The sequence below is a fragment of the Hydra vulgaris genome, chromosome 06 (genome assembly GCF_038396675.1).
Source record: "Hydra vulgaris chromosome 06, alternate assembly HydraT2T_AEP".
Lineage (NCBI taxonomy): Eukaryota > Metazoa > Cnidaria > Hydrozoa > Anthoathecata > Hydridae > Hydra > Hydra vulgaris.
Genome location: NC_088925.1, coordinates 25350116 through 25366279, shown reverse-complemented (window position 1 = coordinate 25366279; position 16164 = coordinate 25350116). Strand labels below are relative to the sequence as shown.

The following is a 16164-nucleotide window of genomic DNA, read 5'->3' as shown; positions in this document are numbered from 1 at the left end:
TTTTCTAGTCTTCTATATTATTTTTTTTTTTTTAAATCTCAAATTTTTTGTTAAAAATTCAAAATGACTATGCAATTGTATTTATATATATATATATATATATATATATATATATATATATATATATATATATATATATATATATATATATATATATATATATAAATATATACATATATATATATATATATATGTATAGTAGGGTTATGACTTTTTTTCAACCCCATGCTCCTGTATTGTAGTTTGATTAACTTTTACCTAAAAAGCACAAAATGAAATATTTGCATATCTTTTGAAAAAAGTTCACTCCGCCATTAAAAAATCGATTTTGACATAAATATTCAAATGCATTTAGAATGTCATAGTCATGTAATACAATAAATTTTCAATCTAACAATGACTCAGACCATTGACCTTGCTCTTGCTTTTTGCATAGAAGGAATAGAAGGTGCAATTTGTCGTTATTTTGCATGACGAATACATTTCCTTATTACTTTGATTGCGCACTCTGCACATTGATTACTTCTGCGGATCTGTAATATAGATGGCTCTCGCCTCCAGTGATTTTTCAAAGAGCTTAAAGCCTTTTTATAGGGATTCAGTACTTCAGCCAAGTTATTAAAGTCGTTTATGTTGTACAGTTCGTCTGTAAACCAATGGTCTGCCCAGCCATATGATATAAATCAATATACTCTTTGCAGAACTGTCCTTATTGAAGGAATTAAAATAAAGGCAAGGATCGCTAGTATAGCTCTGGAATTCCACCTCGCATTGCTGATGTTGGGTAATTTCTGAAAACTGATCAATGAAAAATGTCCCTTTTTATCAAAAAAATTGGAACACTCAAGTGAGATGAAATAAAAATTTCATATAATTTCTCCAGCCTGATGTTTCGAGAACTACTTCTATTCTGTTATCAAACTGCATTTTCAGTTGTTCATACTCCTTCAACAGTTGAGATACAAATGGATATTCGATGTTTAGCAATTGTGTTTTACATCCAAGTTCTTCATCCATCACCAAACTGAGGATTGTATCTAATACATGGTGTTGACAACTGAGTATCCCACTGTTCCTTTGCTTTCCACTTGGAGATGGTCCAATTGCTTGTCCTTGGAAGATAACCATGCTCCATCCCACTTTAGAAATATCAAAAAATTTCATCAAGGGGCTCGTAGATTCCTCACTTGACAAACTCATCATAACATTTCAGTATTTTATCAAGCTTTGCTTGTATAACTTGATCAGATACATGAAGAAAATTTAGTTTATTCTTCCACAATTCGTTCCTTTCTTCCTTTGATTTTTGGTCCAAGGTAGCGTTCAATAACTTGCTTTTGGAGAGGCATTCTGCTTTTTTCTTCCAGTGAATATTCTTCCAAAGGGACCATTCTCCTTCTTTTATGAGAGTCTTCGAATTTTACCAGATTATTGGTCCAGACATCCTTGCTCTTCTGAATGCTACTATCGCTAGGCTTGTACGTCGCCATGTGTTGTTTCTGTAATAACTATAAAATTAGGTAAACAACTATATATACACAGTCTAAATTGTTCTAGAATATTTTAAATTGTTCCAGAATTTCCTAAATTGTTCCAGAATATTCTAAATTGTTCTAGAATATTCTTTATTGTTCTAGAATGTTCTAAATTGTTCCAGAATGTTCTAAATTGATTTAGAAAATTCTAAATTGTTCTAAAATATTCTTAATTGTTCAAGAATGTTCTAAATTGTTCTAGTATATTATAAATTGTTCTAGAATATTCTTGATTGTTCAAGAATGTTCTAAATTGTTTTAGAATATTCTTATTGTTCCAGAATGTCCTAAATTGTTCCCGAAAGTTCTAAATTGTTTTAGAATATTTTAAATTGTTTTAGAATATTTTTGATTGTTCAAGAATGTTCTAAATTGTTTCATGTTCTAAATTCATCTAAAATATTCCAGAATTTTCCAAAACGTTCTAAACACTTCTAAAGTTCTGAACACTTCTAATCTATACAAGTTTTAAATGCTTTTCGGCAAAGCTACACATATTAGTAGGAGCAGTAACAAGATTAAATAAATGACAATTTGTAATTTTAATTGCGGGGTGACCTTGTTTTACAACCTAGAGGAATTGAACATGTGTTCAATGTTTTCTAACAAAAGTTCATCGATTTATGAAACAGGAAATTTTTTTCTTTTAAAAAAGTCAAAAAGTCATAACCCTAAGATATATATATATATATTAAATAAAATCTAAATTATTCAAAAAAAAAAGGACACTTAAAGTGTATTAATTTGTTTTTGTTTTGCACTGCGCAAATCTTATTTCCTAACCTAAATAAATTAACTAATGCTAAATTATTGAAATTTTCATACTATTGTTGGATATAAAAACACATGTTTGATGAAACAATCCTTGAAACAGTGACATCCCAATAATTGCATATATAATTATAACAAAACCAACAAGAAGAAAGATCTCCATTAATGAGCCCATTGATTTCAAAATAGCACTTAAAACAATTTGTAAACCTAAAAAAAAATATTTAAAAATTTTCAACTTCACAACATCAAAATAATAGACATAGATTGAGAAAAAAAAAATTATTAAGGCTCAATCACTTTGATGGGAGATTTGATTTTCTAATATTTACTAATTATTTAAATCCTAAAAAGATATACAAACTAAAAAAAAAGATTAAAGTACTTAATTTCATATCATATCATGAAATGGTACCAATACACCCCATTTTAAAACATTATTTAACTCCTTAAATTAAAACCACAAATATGCCCAAGCTTGACCTGATTAAATTCAACATAATTATATAGTTTCCTTATTTGGTTGCCAATTTTTATTTATCAAAACTTATTTTTATTATTTATAATAACATCATTTTAAAATATTATTTTAAACACAAAATTATATTGACAGTGCACCTTATTGTAACATTTTAAACAACAATCTTGGAGTGGTATGTTGTGCCTTGAGTAGCAAATATTTCTGTTATTTTTGTCCTGTTTTTCTGTTAAAGTTCATAAACTCTAAAAAATGCTTATTTACTTCAAATTCTTTGGTTTCTATATTTTGAGATACATACCAAAGAATAAGAATGTTTTGTTCGATCTGGAGAAACTATCAATTGATAGAAGATAGTATCTTTTCTGTGATCTAGAATAGTTTTAAGTATTGCCTTAACATAGCTTGATTAATTCATTTTGAGAATACCAGACAGATAATGATTGTCCCTTCATACTTTTTATTCTATTTGATTTTGTTGAACTTTGGCTAGAGTTCAAAGTTCAACAAAATCAGCTGTCTCACTTCACCAGACTTTCCAATCAGTTCTAAAATTCTTAAGAAGTTACCATTATGAGCATTTCCACCTATTGGTTTCACATTGTATTTGGAGCTGCAAATGTTTGTCTATTCCATTTCTTTTTAGTGAGTTTTTTAAAGTTTTTCTTTTGTTATATTTAATGATAACCATTCTTTAGGAAAATCTTTTATTTATTTATTTTTCATTTTTGTAAACAACAAAATTTCATAAAACTTTCTTCCATGTAGAGTTCTTGGTAAATTATCATAAATCCGCTTAATTTTATCAAAGCTGTAAGTAATTACTATACATTGGTATGCAACAGGTTCATCAAAAGCTCAAAATTCTGATTTGGTTAGAACCAGAAGTATAATCTAATTTTAAATCTTATTCTTCCTCACTATCCTTAGGCTTTTCTCTTACGCTTTGTTTTTTAGATGCAACGGAGCCATGTGCATTTCCTTTGCATGATTTTTCAACTGATAAACCTATGATCTTCAGCTTATACAAAGTTAAACTATATGATCTTTAGCTTTAACATCAATGCTACAGTACCCCTTTTTAAAATCCTCAATTTTCTGTTCTATTCTGTTCTTTTTCAGATCAGTAAAATTTGGTTATTGATTGACTACCACAAGAGTCTTTTGGTTTTGTCTTACTTATGAGTTTTCTCTTTTGAGCTCCAGACTTAGTTTGTAATTAAAGCTTGACATGTTTTAATAACATGACAATCTGATAAATTTTTCTTTTTAGAACATTTTGAAAACTCAAATAATTTCAGAATTAATTATTTTTGATTCTAAAAAAGTTTTATAACAACAAATAATTGTTCTAAATAATTGATCTAAAAGATAATTGACCAAATTTTGTGATCATCATTGCACAGGGGAGTGGCAGATGATACTCTAGCACTGGGGCCCATAGGTAAATATGTAAAAATATATACATGTATGTATGTATATATATATATATTCATATATATATACATACATATATTTATATCTATCTATATATATATATATATATATATATATATATATATATATATATATATATATATATATATATATATATATATATATATATATATATATATATATATATATATATATACATAAATATATATGTATAAATATATATATATATATAAATATATATATATATATATATATATATATATATATATATATATATATATATATATATATATATATATATATATATATATATATATATAGATATATAGATATATATATATATATAGATATATATATATGTATGTATATATATATGTATATATATTTATACATACATGTATATATTTTTACATATTTACCTATGGGCCCCAGTGCTAGAGTATCATCTGCCACTCCCCTGTGCAATGATGATCACAAAATTTGGTCAATTATCTTTTAGATCAATTATTGATCTAAAAGATATTTTTACATTGAACTAAAAGAATTGTACATTAGAACTAAACACATAGCGAACTGAAGCCTTAAAATACTTATTTAAGTAGTAAACTGACATTTTGTCATTAATATGGTATCTTTGTATTTATACTTCATTTGTGTATTTTTGAAACTTTTACCCAATTAAAGGTTATGTTGATAAAAACTTTTAATTATTTGAATAAATTTAAACTTTTTGGAGAAAAAATTAAAATGTATTTAGAAAAACAAATTTTAAAATTAAGTTAACAAAATTTTAAAAGTTTTTATTTTAAAACTATTTTTTTTCATGTCTAAAGTATAACATTTCTATAACATTTATTTTGACAAGTATAACATTTCTATAACATTTATTTTGACAAGTATAACATTTCTATAACATTTATTTTGACAAGTATAACATTTCTATAACATTTATTTTGACAAGTATAACATTTCTATAACATTTATTTTGACAAGTATAACATTTCTATAACATTTATTTTGACAAGTATAACATTTCTATAACATTTATTTTGACAAGTATAACATTTCTATAACATTTATTTTGACAAGTATAACATTTCTATAACATTTATTTTGACAAGTATAACATTTTTATAACATTTATTTTGACAAGCAATTGTCTAATCTACATAAAAAAATTGCCCTTAATGAATATCTTTTTAAGCACTATAACATTTCTGCTAGAATTGAAAAAAAAAATGTTTTTTAAAAAAAAAAAAAGAATTCAACTTTCTGATTTACTTTCTAGACAACTCAAATCACTAATCTTCGCTCATTAATTTTTGTTTGCTTTTTTTCCTTTTAGAGAGAAAAATCAGATATTCCATGAAATCTGTTAGAAAAGAAAAGAAGTCTATAAAAGAAATATAGTAAAGTCCTTTTTTACAGCAGTATGGAGGATGCTTTACCCTCCAATTATCTTTTTTTTTTTACATAAATCATGGGGTAAAGCATAAATGGCTATGATGTTTATCTGACGGGATAAACTAAGTATTGGTGCTGAGCTTCTTCGAAATGCCAGTAATAATAAACATGATTCTGAGAAGTTTATTGCCACCACTAAATAAATTATGATTACACAAAAGCAATAATATTTTTTCATTATCTTGTACCTTCTATCATTTTATTTATTCATTTAAAATATTGATATTTTTATGCATATGTATATTTGTTTAAAAGTAAGTTAAACTTTTGTATTTAATAAAGATTTACAGCTACCTATGTGTTCTGTTTTGTTTTAGGTATACTTTAACAATAAAATTACTGTTGGCTATAATTTGTGTATAAACTTTTTCATCTTAAAAGAAATCTGTGTTTATACCGAACACAGATTACTTTACGATATTTCTTTTATAGACTTCTTTTCTTTTCTAACAGATTTCATGGAATATCTGATTTTTCTCTCTAAAAGGAAAAAAAGCAAACAAAAATTAATGAGCGAAGATTAGTGATTTGAGTTGTCTATTTGTTGTTGTTTTTTTTATAAATGTTTTTTCAATAAAGATGTTTGATATTTCTCTGTGGGCTTTCATTGCTCAGTCTAGTTCAAGCACCGCAGGTTACCTTCATCAAGTATAACAAAAATCAGATACATCATGAAATCTGTCAGAAAAGAAATAAAAACTTTTTTTTTTTTAATATAATCTTTTTCTTGAAATAAATATTGATTTGAGTTTACAAAAAACTAATAATACAATATTTTGGAATATTCTATTGAATGATTTCAGGTAACATAAAGGGTAAAGTTAACTCCAGGTTTATTTGCATCATTATGAAGGTGGTGGATAAACTTTTGTAGATATATGTTTAAATACATTGTTGATTTTTCAGATCTGGTAATAAATTTGAAAGTGGAATGTGAGTGATCGTTTTTATGTAAACTAAGTGTGATTGGATGGTTAGGTTTGTTTAAAATTTGTTTAAGTGTGCTGAGACATACGAAATCAAGATGTTCTTCAATAGAAAGGATACCATAATAGCTTGTACAATGTGGATTAGGGTGATTCTAAAAACAACTTTTTTTGAAATTGTCTGCTGCCACCCCCTAAATGTGTTCTATGTAATAAATTAATACTGAATTTTAAAAACTTTTAAATTAAAAAAAATTTTAGGGGTCGTTCAAGACCCTTAAACATCAGATGGTTCCTAATATTTTGAAAAAAAACATATTTTTATAGTTTTTTTAAACAAACTTTTTTAATTTGTATTTCCATAAATTTTTTTATTATTATTGAAAATTTTATAAAATTTCACTTCTTTTGAGACCCAACATTATATGCTTCTGAAGAACTTTTTTTTTTAAATATTAGGGACCCATCTGATGTTTAAGGGTCTTGAGCGAACCCTAAAATTTTTTTTTATTCAAAAACTTTAGGATTCGCTCTATATATCTTAAAATATCTTTCCATTCAGTAGGCTTACGGTTTGAAAACCACTTTGCAATCCAGGATAATAACCATAATTGGAGATTGATTTCAAGTTTGGTGTCAATTTGATGCAGTTATTTACTGATGTTAGAGAAGATGAAATTAGGCAATTCTGGTGGAGTGGCAATTGTTTTGAAATAAGGTGATAAATCTGGCTTAATAATTCTTTGCCAAACTATATCTGAAAATCGCACATTTAGTTCTGCACCAAATTTAGTATTGGTGGGTAAACTACGGGTTGGGATTAATAGTTTGCGGGCATGTGACCACATATTATTCTTACTATTGGCATATTTATATTTATTTCTGTAGTAAGATGCCTTTTGGATAGCAATAAATTGAGCAATAATATCAGCCAAGGTGTTACGATGGTCATAAAGACCAGCTTTGTGTAAACTATGACATTGTTTTATACAGCAAAGGATATCTGCTGTCATCCATTCTTGGTCACCACATACTTTAATTGTACATAGAGGTTGATGTATATTGTGTGCATCAATTATAGCGTTCTGGAAGGCTGAGAGTGATCCAGGTGGGTCAGAGTCAAGGTTTATTAGGAAACAATGCATGTCAAGTAGTCGTATGGCAGCAACTGTATCTCTAATCTTTCCTGATCGTATTTGGATGCATTTAGGTTTTGGTTGAATGTTTTTATTCCTATATTGGGGGGAAAAAGCAATTACAAAATTGTGATCACTGTCATTTGTGGAATTTATACTTAATAAGAGAATAGTTTTGGAATCTTGGTCAATTCGAGAATCAGATTGGCCCATTGGTTTTAGAGTTTCAAAAATATAACACCTAGGAGCATTTATTAGTAGAATGTCAAGACAAGACAATTTAGATGCTGTTCACAGGACATTATTAGGTACTTGGTACATTTTTGGATACAACTGATTACAATGTTGCAAGTGGTGGAGGTAAGCTATGTTTCAGTAAGAAATTTAATATGAGCATTTATGTCTTCATATATTTGAACGAGGTGGTCTACCTTAAGAACAATGGAACATGTGTTGGTAGTGAGTACAATTGGCAATTGCATTCGTGATCATTAGGCTATTATTTGGTCTAAAGGTGGTGACTAGAGAATTTAAATTGATGTTACAAGGGATTTGTAGATATTTTATTGAATTAGGAGAACTAGCTGTTGGCTGATGATATGTAGGAGGTAGATGAACAGTTGGACTTTGTTTGATTAGTCTAAATAGTTTCGGTAGATTTGATACTTCTGTGATACTCTGATAGCATGTAGGATAGATCATAGTAGTGTGTAGACGTATCTCTGTTTGACTCTGAAAAGAATGACATTGGTGCAAGATATGACTTTTGCATGTTTGTGGATGACATTCCGAAACGACTTATCTAGGATATCGGCTTTCTTAAATTGATCATTACGCTTATTTAACTTAGCCCTTAGATTAAAAGACTCTGATTGTTGAGCTGAAGCTCTATCTTCACAGGCAAAAAACCCTTTGAATAAAACTGCTTTGTGGTAACTGCAGTTTTTGAGTACAATATATCGATATGATTCATTTTCAAGAGTAACCTTAATAAGATTTAAATCTGCGGCAGTTACATCATTCTTAGTTGAAAAGATTTATTTGACACGGTTGACCTTGATAGATTCTAAAATACAATCTTTGAAAAACTCAGAGACATTAGATATATCAGCATCATTTGATAATTTGGATACGCTATCAACAATGTCAACAATGAATACATTGGATGTACATGTTTTCGTACCATCAATATCTACTGCAACAAGATTAATGAGCCGGTGATGCGAATGTACAGTTTTTTGCAAGCCTGATTTAGTAACTTCAGAATACAACTTACTTTTAACTGGTACAGCACTTCATTTTTATAACTTTTCTGCTTCTAAGAAACCTACTCTGTAATAAGAGACGAAACCAGAAATGCTAGTTTTCCACACCAAGAATGTAATGTTCTTGTTCATTTGCTATGGTTTCCTGACCCAAGTTTTGGCCAGTTTTCCTCTTGGGAGGATTTCCATATTTTTGATAATTTCTGTAGAGGGCTACTACCCTTAATAACAGTGGGTTATCTCTGGTACTGAACTTTTAATATATATATTAACCTTATTAACACAAATAGAACTGTTAGTTTTTTTCCGTCTATAAAAAGTCTTTAAAAGGAAAAAAATTGTTTAAAACTGCAGATTCTCTCCATAAAAAATTGAGCCAATTGGGAATGCAAAAATAATTCTGGTAGATCTGGAACTATTTTTGTATTTAACTTTAGTTTTTAAAAAATTTGCTTGTAATTTTTTAAATTTAAATTTAAAAAATCACATACAAATTTCAAGTTTTGCTTAAAGACCTTTACCTACTCTTAAGTACAGTACAATAAAAACACAATAAACCAAAAGTTATCAGGATTTATAGTAGATACAAAGTTAATAAAAAATTTTCATGATCTTGTTAAAAAAGCCAAGACTTGGAACATCTTTCTATTTGAAGCTGAAATAATTTGAAAAAATTCTTATGATATTAAAAAATTGTACAAGTGTAACAATTAAAAAAGCTATCAAGATTTGTAATGATGGTGCTTTAACTGAAATGATTTAATGATTTAACTTTAAAAAACTTGAAAAAAAAACCTGAAAAAAAAACTTCAAATAAATGAAACTTAATTTAATAACAAACTTTAAAACTTTTTTGTTTTAATTTGCATGTATTTAAGACTATTATTTTCTTTGGAAAATTTGAAAATTCTGGACCTATTGGCCTCGCTTTTCTAATGAACCTATTGGCCTTGCTTCAATGGTTGTTGTATCTGAGGAACATTTACTATATCATGAATCTAGATCGATTTCTATTGCATTAAAAAAAACCAATGTAAAACCATTTTGAGAAATATTTTAATATTCTTAATGAACAGGATCCTTATCTTAAATACAGTATGGAGCTTGAAAATGTAAACAAATTTTTTAAATTTTTTAAATATAAGTATCATTAACAATAAAAATGGACAACATCATAAAAGTGCTATTAGTTATTTGCAAGTCCAAAGTCCAGACATCCAAATATTTTAGATAGCGTTTTGACCGGTTTTTTAGATAGAGTTTATAAAATTTGCAACCAACAAATTCTAGATCAGGAGTTTACTTTTTTGACACATGTCTTTAATGAGAATAGATATGAGAATAGATAATGAGAATAACTAATGAGAAAAAATATTGAAATCATTATTTTAAGAAAAAAATAAAAATGATTCACTAACTAACCAGACTATCATCTTGTTACCATGGATACCTGGTGTAATTCCTAAACTTTGAAAAATTTATAGAAATGCTAGTTGTTAAACGGTTTTTAAATCTGGGTCTAATTTACAGTCAATCTTAACATCTAGAAATAAAAGTACCATATTTTAGCCAATCAGGTGTTTATAAAGTCAGATGCAGCTGTAAAAAATTACACATAGGCCAAAAAGGTTAAAAAATTTCAACAGGAGTATTACAACATAAGAAATCAATTTAAGATTATAAATGGAATATAGCAAGAGTATCAAATTGGAACACCCTCTAGAATATCAATGGAATAAAAAATGGAGTATCCTCTAGAATATCAAATTATTAAAAACTGTGCCAAGCATCAACAAACTGGGGTATTATAGAAAAAGTGGCTTTATCTCACAAAAAATTTGAAAAAAAAGTGAGGCCTTCAATGCCATCGATTAGAACTATTTGATCTCATAGGTATGAATCTAGACAACGACCAATATGTTTTTAACAAGTTTTGGAAACCATTTATGCATTTTTTTTCTGTTTTTTTATTTTTTTAAACAATTTTGTAAAAGTAAAAAATTTTTATGAAATTGTAAAAATATTTTTATGAAATTGTTAAAATAAAAATATTTTAACAATTTCATAAAAATATTTACATAGATTACATACATTATTGTCTGATAATGGGACTGTCCATATAGTCTCAAAATATCACAAATAATAATAAATAAAATTAGTATTGAATGTTTCCCATAAAATAATTTTAAAAATACAATTACTTATTCATACAAGATGTTTTTTATACAAATAATTTTATAAAAATAATTTTATACAAATATATTTATATAAATATTATATAAATTTATATAACTTTAAATATTATATAAATTATATATATTAAATATTATATTAAATTATATATTATATAAATTATTTATTATATTAAATTATATAAATTATATATTATATTAAATTATATATTATATAAAGTATATAAAAAATTATATATTATATTAAATATCATATAAATTATAACCTAAAATATTATATAAATTTATATAATTATAATTATACAGTTTTATGCAAATAATTTTATACAAACAATTTGTACAAAAAATTTTACAAATAACTAAGTCTTAAAGACTTTTTAAGTTCATTACCAAGAAATTATTTTTGCTGAACTCAAAAACATATGATTATCTTCGTTCCTCTCTACATTTTAAAACAATTTCAAAAACCTCTTTCAACTTTTTATTCATTTATTACCTGAGAGTATCTTTTATTTTATTTTACACCAACATTGTAATGAAACTTACAATTTTAACTTTTCTTTATCAAATTTTAACTTGTTACACTGCACAACAAATTTTAACTTTTTTTGTGAAGAAAATATATTTTAACTTTTTTTGTGAAGAAATTATATTTTTCTAGTGTAGCTTTTCATGCAGAGTTCAAATATCATATTGAAATTGCAGTGTAAGCTCTTGTATTTATGCAATGTATCGATACAATTTATTATGCTTACGCATGTATCATACATAGATTACAATAGAAATAGTCTAGTTATTTCACAATAGACACTCTAGGGCATTTATATGCTTGCTTGTACACAGCTTCTGGACATTCTCTTGTTACTGTCCAACAGTAATCTGCCATCATTAAGGTGTTCCATTAACCCTGGTACCACTTTTCCATCTCAGCCATCTCCTAATCAAAGCATTCACCATGTTCATTGCTCACATCAGCACAATTGGAAGGGAAGAAGTCCAGATGACTGTGTAAAAAGTGTAGTTTTAATGACACATTACAGCCCAGTGTATGATATGAGTCCAACAGGTTCTCAACAAATTCCTGGTAAGTATGAGCTCTGTGGTTCTCCAAGAAATTCCTCACCATCAATTTAAAATTCTCCTAGGCAGTCTTCTTATCTCCTTTAAGTGTTGTGTCAAACTGAATTTCCACCATTCACTCACATATTTGTGGACCTACAAATACACCTTCCTTAATTTTCAGGCTTTTATTTAGGGAACTTGGAAATCAAATATTTAAATGCTGCACCATCTTGATCAAGTGCTTTTACACAATTTGATCAGGTCAAGTTTTATATGTAGAGGTGGCAGGAGAATTTTACTGCGCTTAACAAGTGCTACATAAATCTACATAATGGTCTCTTAGACCATTCCCACTTGATGTAATGCCTTTTCTTGACTATCCCACTCACAGAGAAAGGAACAGAACTTTGTTTAATCGAGCTGCAATCCTAGAATAAGTGCTACAACTTTTAAGCCACCACAAATCTGCTACTAATGTTCTTCATACTTGATCTTGACTAGAACTAGCTTCATATTACCATGTTTCCTTTGATCCAGCTGGATGAGCAATGGGAACTGATGGTAGAGTGTTTCCATTGTGTAGGAGTACAGCCTTGAGACTTATCTATGACGAGTCTATAAACAGTGTCCATTCTTCATTAGCATACTGAATCTTTAGTTTATCCATCATACCAGCCATATAATGACAATAGATGACTTGTTTTGCCATTAAAAAATATGGTTCAAACTGACTGTGTCTGCTGTAAAATACACTTATTCTAGCATCATCTTGAAGTAGATTCCACTGTTGCAATCTGGATTCTAATAACCTTGCTCTTAGATATTCCTAAATCCCAAACTAGATAATTAAGTTCATTTGAGAGATTTGATGAGGATCATTGTCAACTGCAGTTGGTAGAAATACTAAGTCTTCCGGAGTTTAAGCCTTTGAAGCTTCTATGTTGTCTTTGACATTGTCATCATCACTGAACACAGTTGGTATGTTCATTGGTGGGTCTGACACAGGAAGACCTTCACTTTAGAGCATTGGTCTCAAGGCAGTTGGAATATTTGGATATTGTATTGATTGTGTCTTCTTCTTTGTGATGCCATGATCTATGGAGGTTACCATGCAACAGTAACAGTTTGTAACATGATCAGTTGAACTTATATCATATGAACTTATTATCAAGCAACTTATTAGAACTACATAGCATTATGTAAAGTAACTTATCATAATTATCATAAAGTTATCATAATAACTTATCATAATTATCATAAACTTATCATAATAAGTTGCTTTACGTAATACTATGTAGTTCTGGTGAGCTGCTTTACACTATGCTACGTTGCTTTGGTTATGCTATGCTAAGCTAAACAGTATAGTTTAGTATGCATTAATCTTCAAGCTCAGTTTTTCAATAGTTTAATATTGAGATAGATAAAAATAAGTTATAAATTTGATTTATCATCAATAATATGATTTATCATCAATAATTACAAAAACATATACCTATAAAATTTGATTTAAAAAAAAAATTTAAAATTAAAGCTAAAAGGCTAAAAGCTTATTTGAATTTTCTTTTTTGAAACAAAAATCAAGCATATGACTCTTAAAAATGAGAGTTTGAGTTGTCTGATCAAATAAATTTTCTTTGAACCATTTCCATTTTTTAAACTGTTTTATGAGTTGAATACTTTTAGCACTTTTAGCATTAGATAAGTGTAAAGATTAGACCATAAAAAGAAGTATAATGATTGCACTAACAAGATTATCACAACATTTAAAATAAAATCGTGATTATAAATGAGATTCTTCGGGAGTAAAAAAGTGAAAGACAAGTATAAACTAGAATCTAATTGAAGCAAATACTACATCCATTTTCTTCATATAAATATAAAACAAAAGTAAAAGAAGAGATAGAGATTCAGTATCTTGCTACTCAATGATAATCTTAACAATAGACAATATGTTGATAAAATGTTTTAGAAGTCAATTATGTATTTTTACATTCTTAATCTATGATTTTTTTTAAATTTAAAACAACTTATTTATATAAATATTTTATTAAAAATATGTCTGATAATGGGACTATTTATAAAACAATGACAATTAACGATTAGAAATTAATTGACCAAAAATTGACAAAATAACAACAAATTGAATAACTATATATATCAAATAATCTTCAAAAAAAAAAAAAATTAAACAAAATTAATTTTTTTTTTTGAATTTTTTTTAGTTAATAAAATAAGAATTAATTAAATTTATTTTTTAAGTCAAGAAAATTCCAATATACAAAATAATTTTAATATCATTAACATAGCAATATACATTTCTTTATTATTTTTTTTTTAATGTAAATAAAACCTACTAGGTACTCCAGAAACAATTTTTAATGGCCTCAAAACTCTTGCTGCTTTTATAACTTTAGTGGGTCCACTGTTTCCCAAACCAACATAAGGAAGAATACTAAAATAAAATAAAATTTTTTAGATATACTAAATTATTTTAATAGTATTTTTTATATTTAATTCCAAAATAATTAATAAGAACAATTTACTTTAGAAATTACAACTAAAAATATACAGTACAAGTTACGTAAAATATGTAAGTATAGATACAGTGTTTTTTAAGCTTATTTTTAGATAATTTTATTTCACATTTTTTTACTGCATAATGACAATGGACCTGTGAGATTTTCATTTTATGTTATGGTTTTTCTGAGTTTGATATACCATTTTCAATATCAAATTTATTTTGGTCTTAAAACAACAGGAAGTATTCAGTATTAAAATAAATAGGATTTTAATGCTGATTTTTTAATATATTATCTAGGTATTAAAGAATTAGTCCAAACTTATAAATATATAAAATGTTTTAGTGTATTCTAAATAAGGAGTTTCTAATGTTCCTAAAGAACAGAACAGTATTATATAAGTAAAAAAATACTTATCTGATTTTTATCTTCAACTTTCAGTTTCTTTTTCTGTAAATAAACAGATGCAGTTTGATAAGTATTTACTTTACTAATTTATGTATTTAGTAGAAAACCACTTATCAATTTTTTTTATTTCACACAGCATTTAATCAATAAAGACTCATCAGAAATGAATGTTCATATTTTAATTATAATTCAGAAATTCTTGCAAAACAACTAAATCTATCGCAACCGCATATATGCAAAATTATCAATCAAAAACTATTATTCTATTATTACTAAACAATTATTATGCAAAAAACTAAAAAGAAACATGAAAAAGAACACCTACACAAAAAACAGCTGTTCATTTGAAATATAAAATGATTTAAATCTTTCAGAAAAATTAGTTATTATTGACAATGAATCATATTTTTATTTAAGCATCACCAGTATTTCTGGAAAGGCTAAATTCTATTTTTTATTACATAAATGCAGCATCAAATGATGTAAGACTTAAAAGAAAAGCCAAATTTAAATCAAAATTACTCATTTGGATTGCATTCTCAACAAAAGAAAAATCTTAGCATTAGATTATTCCATCGGCCCAAGCAGTTAATAACGATGTGTATATTTCAAAGTATAATGTAAGATTAGAGAGATTCCTTTTACACCATAAAAATTGTAATATTATTTCTTGCTTGATCTTGTTTCATCGCCATTATTCAAATAAAGTACAAATTAAAAAAAAGGAGTATAAGCCTTGGGCCAGAATTACGTTTAATTAAAGATTTTTAATTTGAATTTTAAAGAATGTTGAAAATATATAAGTAAAATATATAAGTAGTGTTCAACCAAGAAAACCAACAGTGGTAACCATTTGTTACCATGGCATGAAAAATTTGATCATTCTATTAAAAAATTGATCATTCTGTTAAATTTACACAATTTTTAATTTTGTCCTAATTTTTAATTATCATACATTATATATAATATAT

At 26.7% G+C, this 16164-nt stretch overlaps 1 protein-coding gene across 1 annotated transcript in view; it reads right to left on the bottom strand.

Annotated features, from left to right (window-relative positions):
- Nucleotides 1–16164, bottom strand: part of LOC101237421 (voltage-dependent P/Q-type calcium channel subunit alpha-1A) — a 171320-nt gene that overhangs the window by 135154 nt on the left and 20002 nt on the right. The window contains exons 3-4 of the mRNA XM_065799704.1: nt 14621–14718; nt 2361–2516 (exon numbers count right to left, since the gene is read on the bottom strand). Coding sequence (XP_065655776.1) covers nt 2361–2516; nt 14621–14718 — 254 coding nt within the window. The remainder of the gene's footprint in view (nt 1–2360; nt 2517–14620; nt 14719–16164) is intronic.